The following is a 13,702-nucleotide window of genomic DNA, read 5'->3' on the forward strand; positions in this document are numbered from 1 at the left end:
CCCATGTGGCTTTCATTTCAATTTCCCCAACTGGGTGTCTGTGATCGATCCCGCCGCTCTGCAACCGTCTGGGCTGCCGCAGCCCACCCTCTAAGAGACGATAACTTGGCATTTTTTTATTTTAGATTCAGAGAATTCAGCCCAGGTCTCCAAAGAGATGTTCAACCGAAAGCATATATAGGCACATACACTTTCTCTTTCTGGCAAGGGGCAGTGTTGGGAGCTTGGGAGTCTCTCTGCTCTTGCCCAGTGTCCCAGCGCCCTGGGCTTGGGAAGGGGGGCCCAGAAGGTATATGCTCTGCGCCCTAAAGGCAGCAGCAGTGCTCAGTATTTCCGCTGCCGGGGGAAGAGAGTGCTCCCTGAGGACCGGAGCGGGGGGCTGGTGGGGCTGGGGTCCTCTGAGTCTAGGCTGAAGAGGTCCCTGCCAGTACGAAGGATCTGCTCCTCCAGCTTCTTGTGTCGCTTCATGTCGGAGAGAACCTTGTCGAGGCGGGCCTCCCGTTTCTGGCTCCGGGCAGAGCTTCCTGGAGGAAAGGAAGGTAAGAAATGTGGATGGGAGTGAGGCGCTGTGTACCAGACTTGCCCACATGTTACTAATTATTTGGGGAGCTCATTAAACATACAGATTTCCAGGCCTCTGTCACGGAGGCCCTGAGGTTTGGGGTTGGGCCTCAGATGGGGTAAGCAGTGAAGGTCTGAACGATGAGAAGGGACCAGTAATGTGAAGACCAGGGTAAAGATACCCAGGTAAGGGAAGAGCAAGTGCAAAGGCCCTGAGGCAGGAACAGGGAGGTCTGTTCAAAGAAAAGTATAGAGAGCTGGGGGGTGGTGGGGAGATGGAAAGATGTAGTCAAAGAAATGACTTAGAGGCCATGATGAGGGGTTTGGATCTCTTAGTTTAAATAGAAGTAAATGTCTTTGGAAACCTTGGGGGCCCAGGCAGTCAGGGGAAGTTGTGGTGTTTGGATTCTCTCTTGACATGCTCTTTTCCCCAACAATGGAATCCTCTGGAGGATTTTAAACAGAGTAGTGACATGATTTGTATTTTAAAAGGATCATGCTGGTTGCTGAGAATGGAAGCAGGGAAACCAGTTAGGAGCCACCACAAATATCCAGGCAAAAGAGATGATGGCTTGGGGTGCCTGGGTGGCTCAGTTGGCTGGGCTTCCAACTCTTGATTTCGGCTCCAGTCGCGATCTCAGGGTCTTGAGACTGAGCCTCGAGCTGGGCTCTACGCTGCGCGTGGAACCTGCTTAAGATTCTCTCTCCCCCTCTGCCTCCCCTGTCCCCCGCACCCCCCCATCCTGTGCCCAGGCCTGCTGTCTCTAAAAAAAAAAAAAGAGAAAAGAAAGCAATAATGGCTTGGATGAGGCTGTGCTGTTGAAGGTGAAAGTAGCAGACGAGCTTGGAAATGTGGAGGTGGAGCTAACAGGACTTGCTGCTAGCTTGAATGTTGGGGTAAAAGAGAAATCAAGAATGGCTCCAGAGTAAATTCCAGGAAGGCACACGGGGTGTGAAATCAGGTCAGATTAGGAGATGTACACAGTAGTATAGGAATGAGGATCTAGATAATAAGGAATGGCCAGGAAGACTTGAACTTCTAGGGAGATGGAGATAAGAGGAATGGGAAACATGACAGAATCATGTGTGAAAGTCTTCTAAAGGAAGACAGGGTGTCTATCCAAGCTGTTAGGATGGCACCGCTGGATGAATGCTCTCTCCTACAGCTACAAGTTGCATAGCAACCAAAGCACCAAGCATAGGCCTCTTTTAGGGAGTCACCTTTTAGATCAGTGGGAGTAGAGGTCCTTCACCTTCCCCTCCCCCTTCCTGTCCCCCTTTGTCTGTACCTGGGGTGCGTCTCCGGTCAATCAGGGAGTCCTTTGGTGTCATTGGCTCATCGTCAAAATCAAATTCTGTAGGCATGTGCGGTCTGGGACAGGTGGACAGAAAGTGAAGGGTGAGGGTGGTCTTCCCAAATACCCCGGCCTGCGGGTCTCCCCTCCCCATTCCATCCCTCCACTTTCCATGCTCCAGGGTCCCAGCTCCCCTCCCAATTTCCTCCTGGCACCAAGGGAGCAAGCCCCAGGAACAAGGTGTAAGGGTGTGCCCTCACTTTTCTTCTTCCTCCTCTTTGGCCTCAGGCTCCTCATCGGATCTCTCCTCTTCACTCTGGGCCTCAGGCGTGGGTGGCCGGCGGGGCAGGATCTCAGCCTGAAGCTCCAGGGTACCGTGGGCTGCCAGTAGTTCATAGAGCCGCTGGATTTCCGAGGGGGGCGGCATCCAGGCCTGCCCATCCGAGGGGAGCTCCATCTCCTCATCGCTGCAGGGCACGCACCAGTCTTCGGAGTCTCCCTTGGCATGCTCTTCCCCTTCAGCGCTAGGGGCTTCTCCCTGCACCTCCTCGGCCCCAGACCCCTCATGCTCGGTCTCCTCCCGGCCTCCTTCCCCCTCTTCCTCGGCTTTATTGGCCGAAGCAGAGGAGCCTCCAGTATCCTCCACGGCCAGAGCTTGGAGGCCAGAGGTCACTTCCCCTTCTTCAGAAAGAGGCGCCGCCGTGGTGGCCGAAATGTCTCCATGACCACGAACAAGGGACATAGGCTACTAGGGGAGGGGCCCTGCGATGATAGGAGATGCAGGAGTACTAAGCCGAGGCGGGGGGGGGGGGGGGCGGCGGCGGCTCCCGCTCTACTCTCCCAAGGGATTGGGTTTCCCAGGAGTTCAGGGATTGTCTCCAACCAATGAGGCTCCAACAGCGGTCCCAGCGACGAGACCGCCGGTTCCCAGGAGGGGGCGCTGAGTCCCCTCCAAGGACCCCGCCCCACGGATCCAGATACGGTACTCCGAGATTCCCCGGGACCAGCGGAAACCACTTTCTGGGCCGGAGAAGGGCGGAGCCGCTCTTCTCGCCTTCACACTGCCCCTCTTCACATCTGGATCCGGCGCCCTCTCCCCAAACTTCCCCGCTTCAGCTGCCGTACGCACCTGGAGCTAAGACCCGCCTCCCGGGCTGCGCAGGGTCACAGTACGCAGGCGCACAGAGACGGCGCGGAAGGCTCCGCTCTGAGCCCAAGCTACTCGGAAAAGGAAAGCAAGGGGAGGATTGCACATGCGCAGGTAGGCTCGGGCACAATTGGCTCCGGCCCACAGTAAAGATGGCCACCGGGACGGCGCATGCGCATACACCCAATAGGTTCAGCCCGAAAGGGGGCAGTACCGCGGGCCCCGGCGGCGGACAGACGTTAAGGACCAACTGAGGCTGGAGGCGAGTCTCATGCAGTCTCCGTTTATTGGTGTTTCAGACTCATGCAGCATCCGGCATACAAAAAGGGAGGATCTGTTTGATGTGTCCTTTTTTTTTTTTAAGACTTTTAGTTTTTCCCCCTCCCCACGCCTTTTTTTTTTTTTTTTTTTTTAAGAAAACAAAACCCGCCAACTCCGAACAGCGTCGTAGCTCGGTCCCCGCCTCCCTAGCGGACTGTCGCGTGCAACAAACCTCCCTCGTCCTCTTGGAAAATAATTATAGAGCTCCCCGCCCCTCACTCGCTCCCTGCATCTGGGAGCTTTGGTCCTATTTCGGGGTTCTTTCGTTTCAAAGCACGGGAATGACCCCAGCCCCGACGCCTTATTTAAGAAACTCGCTGAGCGGGTTTAAAAAAAAGCCCAGGTGGGGCAGGTCAGCTTGGGCTGATCGGAAGGCTTCAACAGCCGCGCCCCTTCCTCCTCCCAGGTGCGTGCTGCGAGCCAGCAGTCGTGCCCGACACCCTGCCCAAGTCGCCAGACAAGGCCTGGCTTGCCAGCTCTGCGACCCAGCGGCGCCCTGGGGGCGTCAGAACCTGGGTGGTCCCAGCAGAAAATAGTCGGAACCTAGGCTGGGGAGCCCTCCCCGTGACACCGCTTCCCTCCCCCAGCCTGATCTAAGTGCTGGAGAAAACGGTGGCAGGAGGGAGAAGGAGAGGATCCTGAGGGGAGGAAGGGATGCTGAGGGGAGAGGAGGCAGGAAGAGGAAGGGGGCAGAGGGTGTGGAGGGGGAAGGGGAGATGATAAAGGGAAGAAAGAAGAGAGGAATGGGGGAAGATGCCAAGACACTGAAAGTTGAAAGGGGGACAACCAGGGCTGAGGTGCGGGGAATTCAGGAAGTTGGGAGGAGTGCAGGGAGGCTGGGAGAGATGCAGGGAGGCTGAGAGCAGAGAGAGTTTGGAAGACGTTCAGGTCAGGGAGGTTTCCAGAAGTGCAGGGAGGTTGAAACAGTGCGGGGAGAAGGGAGGCCTACGGTTGGCACAGGAGCCTGGCAGGATGCAGGAGCAGGAAAGAAGCTGTAAACAAGGCCGCTCAGGCTCCCTTGGTCCCTATGGGTGCGGGCCTGGGCCATCGATTGGGCTCCCCCCAGGGGAGGATGGGCCCAAGGCAGCTCCCAACAGGAAAAAAGGTCTTGGAATGCGGGGCAGAGCCCCTCACTTATACACTGTGGGAGAGGAGAGGGAGGGACAGAGAGAGACGGTGGGGGGAGAGACAAGGAGAGACAAAGGAGAAGTAGGGAGGACAGACAGGAGAGAGCAGGGGCAGGGGTTAGTAAAACTGCCCTTGCCAACCCTTCCATTCCTCCCGGCCTGTCCCAGACCCCCACTCACCGCCTAAGTTGATGACGCAGGAGGCGATGATGATGAGGACCCCCCCTACCAGCGCCACGATGCTTAAGAGCTTGGCCACGCGGCCCAGACGCTGGGCCCCATCCACGTCCCCCTGCTGCAGGCTGTTCCGCGACTGGGGTTAGGGTGAGGGGTGGGGCACGCACCGTGGGCCCAGCAGGGATCAGGTGAAAGAGTTGTCCAGAGGAGACAGGCAGCCCAGCAGGGATCAGGTGAAAGAGTTGTCCAGAGGAGACAGGCAGGCCCCGTGGACAGTGGTTAGAGGGGGAAAGAGGGTTGGAGAGGCAGGGGGAGGAGGGCACAGGTCAGCAAGGCTGTGTGAAACATGTCTTGACCTCCCTCCCGCCTGAAAGGGTAGGGCAGTGGTGGCTCAGAAGGGAATGTCCCAGGGAGAGGCCAGAAAAGGCCCCATACTTGGGAAGTGAGATCCATGCAGAGAGGAGAGGAAAGGCAAGGCTTCTCCTGGGGTTCTGTCCCGGTGCTGGCAGGAAGCTGGGAGCCACAGCAGGCCTGGGCCAGGGTCCCGTGGGGCTCACCATGACAGCATAAGCGAAGGCCACGATGTTGACAGGCCACATGGGGCAGAAGCAGGACAGGATGGCGAGGATGATGTAGTCCCGAGGCTTCTGGGTGCCTTCACCCCCCTCCACCCCAGACCCTGCCAGCTGGGAGCTGGGGTGGCGGCTCAGGCTACCTCGGGGAGATCCTGGATGCCCACTGTGAGCCCTTCCTAGTCGGTCCTCCTCGACCAGCTGCTGCAGCACTCGGGGAGGAGCCCCATTGGCTGGGTGGGTTTTTGTTGCGGGTGGCGAGTGAGGCTGTGGGGCTGGGCCTTCTTCCCCGCCACCAGGCTGCAGGGGAACCACTGCCCCATTCTCTTGCTTTTCCCCCACATTCTCAGTCAGGACCTCAGGGGTGGGGTCCTCCTGGGTAGGGGGCTCTGGGTGAAGAGCTGATTTGGGGGTGGGCTGGGAACCTGGCTGGCAGTCTGGCTGAGGGTCTGACTGGGGGTCCAACTGGGGAGCAGGCTCTGAGGCTGGCTCAAGTGGGGCTGCAGACCCCAGATCGGACCCCTGGTCTTCGGTGACCTCTTTATTCCCTTCTGGTTTGGGTGCTGGCTCTTGGCATGCTTCTTCGGGGCTGGGGTTGGCATTTGGTTCCCCTCCTGGGCTTGAGCTGAGGTCCTTGGCCTGGGCTGTTTCTGGGGACCCAGTTGGGGTCTCTGTGGTTTCTGGAGCCAGCCCAGCTTTGGCTTCTGAGTCCACAGGGGCCCCAGTGATGTCTGGGCCCGGCTGCGGGGCCTCTGGCTTATCTGGGACCCCAGCTGGGACCTGGAGAGGGCCAGTTTCGGCTTCAGAATGGCCAGGCCCTTCTCCTTGGGTTTGGGGACCCTCTTCTATCCCCTTCATCTCTGAGCCCTCAGAGCTGCTGGCTGCCATCTTGGGAGGGGAGAGGGGAGAGGACCTCGATGGGGAGGCTGGAGCAGCAGAGACAGCAGCAATCCTGAAAGAGGAGGAGACAGGTTTGGTGTGAGGAGGAAAGAGGTGGCTCTCGGCACTGCAGCTCCAGAGGGCTCTGCTCCTGTCTTAGGGCCAGCCTTGGGCTGCCTCTGGGGAGAGGAAGAAAAGTTGGGGTTTCCTTTGCCTTGGGGTGGGACATCCCCGGGGAGGAGGAGTGCTCTGCTCAAAGTCTTCTGCTTGGAGAGCCCTGGGAAGATTAACCCGTTTGTAAACAGGACCCTCCCATGGCCTCTTCCTGGGTCTGCCCGACAAGATCCAGACTCTCAGATCCTAGCAGATGCCCCAGCATCCCGAAATCAACAAGCTGTGCAGACGCTCGCACGCTCCGACAGGCAGACAGGCACACTGGGCAGAGGACCGATACTCACATTCCACTCCCTCCGCATCCTCCCTTCCTCCCCGGGCGCCCGGCCGGTGCAGTTTCCTCACTGCGCGACTGGGGCGCAGACGCCCCCGCCCCTCCCTGGGGGACCTGGGCTTCTCCTCTGAGCCCCTTGTCAGCCCCTCTCGCAGGGATTCCCTCGCCCCCGGGGGACCGGCGCCTCCTCCTCCCACTGGCGTGGCGCGCCCAGCACCGCCAGCCAGTCCGCCCGGCGCCCGCATTCCGGTGCAGCCCTCCCGGCGTCCGCCGTCTGTCCGCGCACTCCTACCCGCAGCCTCGGTCCAGCCCCGTCTCACCTCGACGCCGGCCTCTAGACTGCTCCCGCTGCTGCTGCCACCGCCGCCCCGTTGCAGCAGCCGCAGCCCGGGAGGGAGCGAGTCAGCGAGGGAGGGAGGCGGCGGGTCTCCCCTCCCCTCGGCTCGTCCCCTCCTCTCGCTCCTCTCAGGTCCCCTCCCCTACGCTCCGCTGCCGCCGCGCACCGCCCCCGCCCCCTCGCTCGCCTCCCGCCCCTCCCCGCCAGCCCGAGGGAGCCACGCGTGCCAGGCCCCGCGTTACCCGGGCAACCGGCCGGGTAGCCACTCGCGCCCCCTCCCTGCCCCTTCCCACGCGCCCTTCTTGGGGGTGCCCCCTTCCCAAGCCCCCGGGCCCCTCCCGCCAACGGTCACCGGGGGTCCTGGCAGAGGCAGGGGGCTGGGGGAAACGGAGAGGGGTCTGCGAGGAGACAGGACCTGTGAGACAGGCGGGACCCGGTGGTGGCACCCCGACAAGCCGAAAGAGGGGAAGGGAAATGAGGCAAAACTTGGGGAGGCTGCTCAGGAGGAGCAGGGTGGGGTTTGAAGAAAAGAGAGCCTGCAGTACTGGAAGCCCCTCTCCCCGCGAGGAAGCAGCAGCCGAAATGGGCGCTGGAAGGCTCCCGGGTCCCTGGAGCCGGACTCAGAAGGGAATTCCAGAGCAGAGGCTGCAGGGGCAGTCTGGAACAGGAGGGGGCTGGGCCCCGGAGCCCGCAAGCGCTGAATGGACCACACCAAGAGCCAAGGGGGCAGGTGGGGGGAGAGGCGCAGTTTTCCTCGGCACCCTCTCCGCTCCCAGTCCCAGGGCTGACGTCCCCATCCTTTCTGCAGCTCCATCGCCCACTGTCACCCCTCAGGGCCTTAAGGGTGTGCAGGTACTCGACTGGGGTCTGAGCAGCAGGCAATGGGTGTGAGTGGGGGAGAACAGCATTTATGTCTGGTAACTGTTGGGGTTTCTAACTCAGGCCTCTTCGGACCTCCAGTGGCTATTCTGGGCCTGCCCAGGTTGGGTATTCCCGGGAGACCTGGGAGTCCTGGAACCTGCTCTCCAGTCACTGGAGCCTCGGCCCCACCCTGAATCTGGGCTGCAGCCGCTGGTGCTGCCCCCGGCCAGGGAGGAGCCAGAGCCCAGGAGCCACACAGGCCGGAGCCCGGCTGGGACTGGCTGGGTCTGGCGCAGGAAGAAACGCCTGCGGGGGGGGCGGGGGGGGGGGAGGGCGGTGCGGACAGGGAGCTTGGGGAGAGCAATCCATCCACTCCAAAATCAGAGACAAGTTTTTATTTAAAATTTATTGTAATGGGGTCCGCGCAAAAGGAGGGGCTGAAGGGTGGGGAACATGCAGGGGACACAGGAACACGATGACATGGCCAGGGCCACAGCTTCTGTCGTGGGGGAGAGGGATGAAAAGAAAAGGCCAGGGCTGGAGCTGGGGTGGAAGAGGGACGGGGGAGACACCATGACTGCATTCCCCCCACCCCCAGGAAGCACCTCTAGTCCCTGGATCCCCCCATCTACCCTGGCACCCTAAAATTCCATCTCTTGTCCTGCCTCTGGCCCTAGTGGCTCCTTCTTTTGCTCCCCTTGACTTGTTTTCCCCTGACAGATTCTCAAGTAGGACGACGTTTGGGGCCTGACCCCAAACGACCCCACCTCATGAAGGTACTACCATTGCCTTCCCTGCTTCTGCCCCTTCTCCAATCTCACCTTTTCCCCTCTCTGGGACAGAATCTTTGATTCCCCTCCTTCCTCTCCTCCCTCCCCCTGGAAAAAAAAAAAAAAAGCACCAACTCCCCAGGGAGGGGCAGCAGACAGTAGTGGGGGGCGGGTGGAAGGAGGAGAGCAAGGACCATCAAGGAGAAGGCTCACAGATCCCCGGCAGGGCAGGGCGTTACAGAGAGGAGAGGGGGTGAGGGCAGTGCCGCTCCTGTCCTCTGCCGCCCCCGCCCACTGTCCAGGGGGCTTCAACACAGCCGAGGGGACAGGTGTGGGTGGGGTCAGGTCTGATAGGGAGAAGAGAGGAGCAGGAGAAACAAATCGTTAAAACCTAGCGAATTCCCCTAAGAAACATCTCTTCCTCCGATCCTTCTGGAGGCTCCTTGGTCGGTGGGGGAGGAGTGAGAAGTTGGTAGGAAGAGAGAGGGGAAGAGGAGACGGTACCAAGGGACTTTCCTCCACGTTCCACTCTCCCCGCCGCCAACCTGGAGCTCACCAGGGCTGGGAGGGAAGTGGCTGAGAGCTCACGGGCACCCCCTCGGCCCCCGAGAGGGAGCCCACAGCTGTGGGGGGGGCTGTCACCACCGCCGCCGCTGCCGCCGCCGCAGCCGCCGCCGCTGCCGCCGCCATAGGACAGACCTCACCGGTACCTGCGCGGGCGGAAGCACCGGGAGATCACAGCGCAATCCCATCGGCAAGAGCCTCGCCCCTTGCCCCAGACTCCAGACTCGTGCCCAGACTCCCGCCCCTGGGACACAGCCGTTGCTCACTTCCTGTTTGGTCCCCGGAGGCTTCCACCTGCATCCTTTCCCAGTTCTCCTGAAGGGCCCTCCCTGTGCCCAGAAGGCTCCCTAACTTCAGTGGTGGATGGGCATCCCTGGCCTTCCTGAGATCCCCTACTGGGCCCTTTGAGCCCCCTCGTCCCACACACCCCATCCCACCCCCCCCAGCCATGCCCCACGCCTTGCCTGGTGGGTGCGGGGGTCCCCCTCAGCAGGTGGGCTGTGGCTGGGGGGCGTCTCCCGGGACAGGGGGGGCGGCCCCCCCCAGATGGGTCTGCATGTGGCCGGCCAGCTGGGCAGGGGTCTTGCAGTGCACGCTGCACAGCTTGCACAGGATGCGGTCAGCCCGCGGGGCCTGGAGCCCGTGGTCCTTCACCGCGTGGATGCGCAGGTATGCTGCTGTGGTGAAGCCTATTGGGGGGGTGGATTGGGATGGGGGGGATGGGGGGGTCAGCCAGGCGGAGACCCCAGAGACGGGGCTGTTCTCCTAGGCTGGGGACGCCCTCCTCAGATGGCCCTGTCCTCCTCCCACCACATCCTTGGTAACCTGGGGCCAACTACTCTGTTGGGGCTGGCGGGGCACAGCCCCTCCCTCAGCTTGGGGCCTGGGTGAGTGGTGTCTGCTTCTCAGCCTTGGTACCCACAGAACCTATTTTCTGTGGCTAGGGGGAACCTCTCCAGGGGTAACAGAACACTGACTTCTAGCCATTTGAAGAGTTGACCCTCAGCAGAGACGGCTGTGTCCCCTCCCTCCAGGGCCCCGGACGGTCTCAGCCCAATCACTCAGTGAATTCGTGAAGCTTTCTCTGCTACTGGGGCAGGGCACGGGCTTGTTAATCCCCTGCCCGCGTACTCCGCTTTGCCCCAGGAGCCGAAGAGCGCAACGTGTGGACGTGTGGCCGCACAGCCGAAACCCTGTCTTCCCACCCTTGGGAACTGGCTCTCTTGACCACTCCTTCCCCAAAGCAACCCACCCCCAGAGGCTGACTCTCTTTCTGGAAGCTCAGCTTCTCTGGTCAAGACCTCTTAGAACTTAACGAGCTTCAGTCGACCCGATGCTGCTCCATTTGCTTCCTAAAGGGCTCTAGATGCCGTGAGCTCTTGACTACAGCACCTTTAAGCCTCATCTGTGGAAGGACCTCTGGCTCCGAGCCCACCCTTCGTCCCTGGCCCTCCCAGCATCCCTCAGCACGTACCTTTGTTGCAGAGCTCACAGACGTGGTGAGGGCCCTGGCTGTGCACCTTCATGTGGTCCGAAATATAAGCCGAGCTCAGCATCTTGCCACACACGTGACATGGCACCTTCTCCTCGTGTCGGACTGTGTGCGCCCGCAGTCGGTCCTTCGTAGCAAAAGCTGCCTCACATTTCTGGGGAGGGGGGAGGGGCGTGGGGGGTGTCAGGAGAGTTAAAGCTTTGGGGAGTGGGGACAGGGGAGCAAGAGGTTAAAGGAATCAGAGCCTTGGGGATCTCTGATCTGTAGGAAATGGGAGTGAGATGACAAGGCCTTGAAAAAGGGATGAGACAATGGCGTGAAAAAGCAAAAAGAAGAGAGAGAAAAAGGGGGTCTGAGAGGCTGAACTCAAACAGCTACAATGAGGATCCAAATCATGAAAACCGGGACAGGAGGAGGAGGCGGGCTTCCTACCTCACATTTGAAGGGCCGTTCTGTTGAGTGCACTTGTCTGACGTGACTGTTGAGGTGATCCGGCCTGGGAATACGTTGGGGTTGGGGTTAGGGCCCTGCGGTGTGGACGTGCTCCCCAACCGGCCTAATTCTTATTAGCACACCGGGCCTTTCCTAAACTGCCTGCACTTTCGCCCAAGCCCCAGGCTCGCGAGTCCCTGTGCGGCAGGAAATCCCTCCCCCTGCCGCCGGGCGGGCTGGTCCTCCTCCCACGCGAAGCCACCTCCCAGGCGGAGGACCCACCTCCTTGGCTAAGTACCACCCCCTGCTCCCTGGTAACCAGGAGAGGCTTTCCTCCCTCCTCCCGGGGAGTGGCTCCCGGTCCCCATCCTCAGAAGCCGCCTCCCTCCCCGCCAGCCAAGGCCAGGCCACCTCCGTTGCCGTCCCTCCCTCCCCCCCCGCCCCCCCCCCCCGCCCAGGGGGCGGCCGAGGCCCCGTGCACACCGGGAGAAGCTCTTGCCACAGTGGGAGCAGTTGTAGGGCTTGTGCACAGCGCCGTCATGTGAGCGCACGTGGTAGCTCATGCGGTCCTTGCGCTTGAAGCGCTGCTGGCACACCGGGCACTGGTAGGGCTTCTCGTCCGAGTGCGACAGCTTGTGTCGGTTCAGGTGGTAGACGTCGCGGAAGGCCTTGCCGCACATCTCACAGGCGTGGTTCTTCCGGATGCGCTTTCCCGAGGCGGTCGTGGTCACCACGCCACCCGCGGCCACGGCGGCCGCTCCGCCGCCCGCACCCGCCTCTCCCCCTCCCCCGCCGGCTCCGCTCAGCTGGGGCACGCTCAGGAGGCTCAGGGGCACCATGGTGGGCATCTTCATAGCACCCGAGGGGACCCGGCCGGCCTTGGCTCCCGTGTGGATGGCCTCGTGCCTCCGGAGGTTGTAGCCGTTCTTGAACTCCTTGGCGCACAGGGCGCAGATGTAGGGCCCCTTGCTCTTTGTCTTCTTCTCCAAGGCAGAGGCGACAGGGGCCACGGCGACCGTCGAGGTTGGGGCTACGACGGCGGTGGCCGCGGCTGCGGCGATGGTGGCGGCAGAGACAGGGGGCGCGGCCTCGGCCGCGGGCGCCGACACCGGCGGGGGCGGCGGCGGGGGCGCCGGCGGCTGCTTCAGAGCCGCTGTGTCCACTGTGGAGGCGGCAGCCGGGGCCGGGGGCGCAGCAGCGACGGCGGCGGCGGCAGCGGCAGCTGCGGCGGCGGCCGCGGCGGCGGCAGACTCCTGGGCGGCGGCGAGAACTGGGAGCAAGTCCACCTGGAGGGGCTCGGCCGCCGGGGGCTGGGGCGTGGGTGGGGGCGCCGGCGCGGCCTGCTAAGACAAGGCGCCGTGTGGGCCGCGGCCGCGGGTCGGCGCCCTCCCGGCCCGGCCCGCCACGGCCGGCCCCTACTCACCTGGAATGGACTCTGGGCGCAGCCCTGGGAGGCAAAGAAGCGGGACTGGAGCTCAGCCCCGACCTGCAGGGGGTTCTGGGCGTGACCCTGAGGTGGCGGGAAGGAGTTCATGAGGCCGCCCACCCCCCGGGAGTCCAGGCCCAGCACGGGGAAGGGGGGGGCCAGCAGCGTGCAAGGGAACACGGGGAACATGGCCTCGGCCACGGCGGGGCCCCCGGGGCTCAGCGGGGGCCGGGGGCGCGGGCCGCGCGGGGCCCGGGCTCGGGGCGCCGCCCCCGGCCGGCCGGGCTGGGCCGCGCCGAACGCATGGCCCGCGGGCCGCCCCGCCGCCCGCGCACCCCGGCCGGCGGGAGGGAGGGAAGGAGGGCGCCTGGCGGGCCGCGGAGCGCGGCGGCGACGGCGGCGGCGACGCCCCCTGGGTGGGGGCGGGAGGCCCCGCGGGGCCGGGGGCCGGGGGCGGGGGGGGGCGGGGGCCCGGGCGGTGGTGGCGGCGGCGGCGGCGGCGGCGGCGGCGGCGGCGGCGGCGGCGGTTGGAGCCTGGCGGGGCGGGGTGGGGGGAGCGAGGGAGCAGCCTCGGCCCCCGCCGCGCGCGCGCCCAGCCGGCGCCTCGGGGAGGGCGGGGGAGGGCGCGAGGGAGGGAGGGGGACAGCTGCGCGCGCACCGGGCGCGCGGAGGGGGGGTGGGACGGGAGGGCGGGCGGGCGGGAGGGGGTGTGGGAAGGGGGGGTGGGGGGTGGGGGGGGCGGGGGGAGGGGGTTGTTACCTGGAAGATGAAGCTGCTCCAGTTGCCGGGATCCATGGCGGAGGGAGGGAGGGAGGTGGCTCGCGCTCACCCTGGGGCGGGAGGAGGAGGAGGCGGCAGTGGGGGAGGGGGAACCCAGGGAGGAGGCGCGCGGGGCGGGCGGGAGGGGGGAAGGAGGAGGAGGGTGGGGGGAGCGGAGCACACTGCGCGCGGGGAGGGCGGGCGGGGGGCGCGAGGACACACAAGAGGCTGGAGCGGGCGCGAGCGCGAGCGCGCGCGAGGCCAGCGGGAGGGGGGAGGTACGAGAGGGACTCTGGCGGGAGGAGGGACGGGGGAGCCACCCAGCAGCCCGAATCGCCCCAAGCGCGAGACCCCTGAGACGGCCGCTGATTGGCTGACGATGGCGCAGGTGGTGGGCGCGCGGGAGACAGGGCGGCTTCTCTCTTACCCCCCCTTCAAAGATTCCACCCCCCTCCTCCCTCCGCCAGCGGCCGTTATTTCGCGCGCACGCGCATAAAACCGCTGCCGTTGCTGAGCGGGAGAGCAGGGGAGCGC

The 13,702-nt window shown here is 63.5% G+C and overlaps 3 protein-coding genes across 10 annotated transcripts; all 3 read right to left on the minus strand.

The window, feature by feature from the left end:
* Positions 1-96: 96 nt before the first annotated feature.
* PAGR1 (PAXIP1 associated glutamate rich protein 1) lies at positions 97-3,074 on the minus strand. Its single transcript, XM_028109770.2, has 3 exons — positions 2,117-3,074; positions 1,851-1,933; positions 97-524 (listed from the first exon to the last, which is right to left on the minus strand). Exons 1-3 carry the CDS (start codon positions 2,596-2,598, stop codon positions 325-327), a joined length of 765 nt encoding a protein of 254 aa, XP_027965571.1. The 5' UTR covers positions 2,599-3,074; the 3' UTR covers positions 97-324.
* A 699-nt stretch (positions 3,075-3,773) lies between these two features.
* PRRT2 (proline rich transmembrane protein 2) lies at positions 3,774-6,170 on the minus strand. Its single transcript, XM_028109768.2, has 2 exons — positions 5,186-6,170; positions 3,774-4,764 (listed from the first exon to the last, which is right to left on the minus strand). Exons 1-2 carry the CDS (start codon positions 6,086-6,088, stop codon positions 4,570-4,572), a joined length of 1,098 nt encoding a protein of 365 aa, XP_027965569.2. The 5' UTR covers positions 6,089-6,170; the 3' UTR covers positions 3,774-4,569.
* A 1,935-nt stretch (positions 6,171-8,105) lies between these two features.
* Positions 8,106-13,256, minus strand: MAZ (MYC associated zinc finger protein). Of its 8 annotated transcripts, XM_028110159.2 has the most exons (7): positions 13,169-13,256; positions 12,407-12,493; positions 11,467-12,326; positions 10,984-11,047; positions 10,534-10,705; positions 9,524-9,748; positions 9,119-9,205 (listed from the first exon to the last, which is right to left on the minus strand). In XM_028110159.2, the coding sequence occupies exons 1-6, from the start codon at positions 13,202-13,204 to the stop codon at positions 9,546-9,548; spliced, it is 1,422 nt and encodes a 473-aa protein (XP_027965960.1). In that variant the 5' UTR covers positions 13,205-13,256; the 3' UTR covers positions 9,119-9,205; positions 9,524-9,545. The 8 variants fall into 8 exon arrangements, with proteins under 8 accessions (XP_027965963.1, XP_027965964.2, XP_087885205.1 ...); XM_028110162.2 differs by lacking the exon at positions 9,524-9,748 and having other exon boundaries at positions 8,106-9,205; positions 11,467-12,323; XM_028110163.2 differs by lacking the exons at positions 9,524-9,748; positions 13,169-13,256 and adding an exon at positions 8,106-8,224 and having other exon boundaries at positions 9,052-9,205; positions 12,407-12,672.
* Between the last annotated feature and the right edge of the window lie 446 nt (positions 13,257-13,702).

The sequence above is a fragment of the Eumetopias jubatus genome, unplaced genomic scaffold (assembly GCF_037043125.1).
Source record: "Eumetopias jubatus isolate StellerSeaLion01/CBP00866 unplaced genomic scaffold, mEumJub1_p1.0 scaffold_12, whole genome shotgun sequence".
Classification (NCBI taxonomy): domain Eukaryota; kingdom Metazoa; phylum Chordata; class Mammalia; order Carnivora; family Otariidae; genus Eumetopias; species Eumetopias jubatus.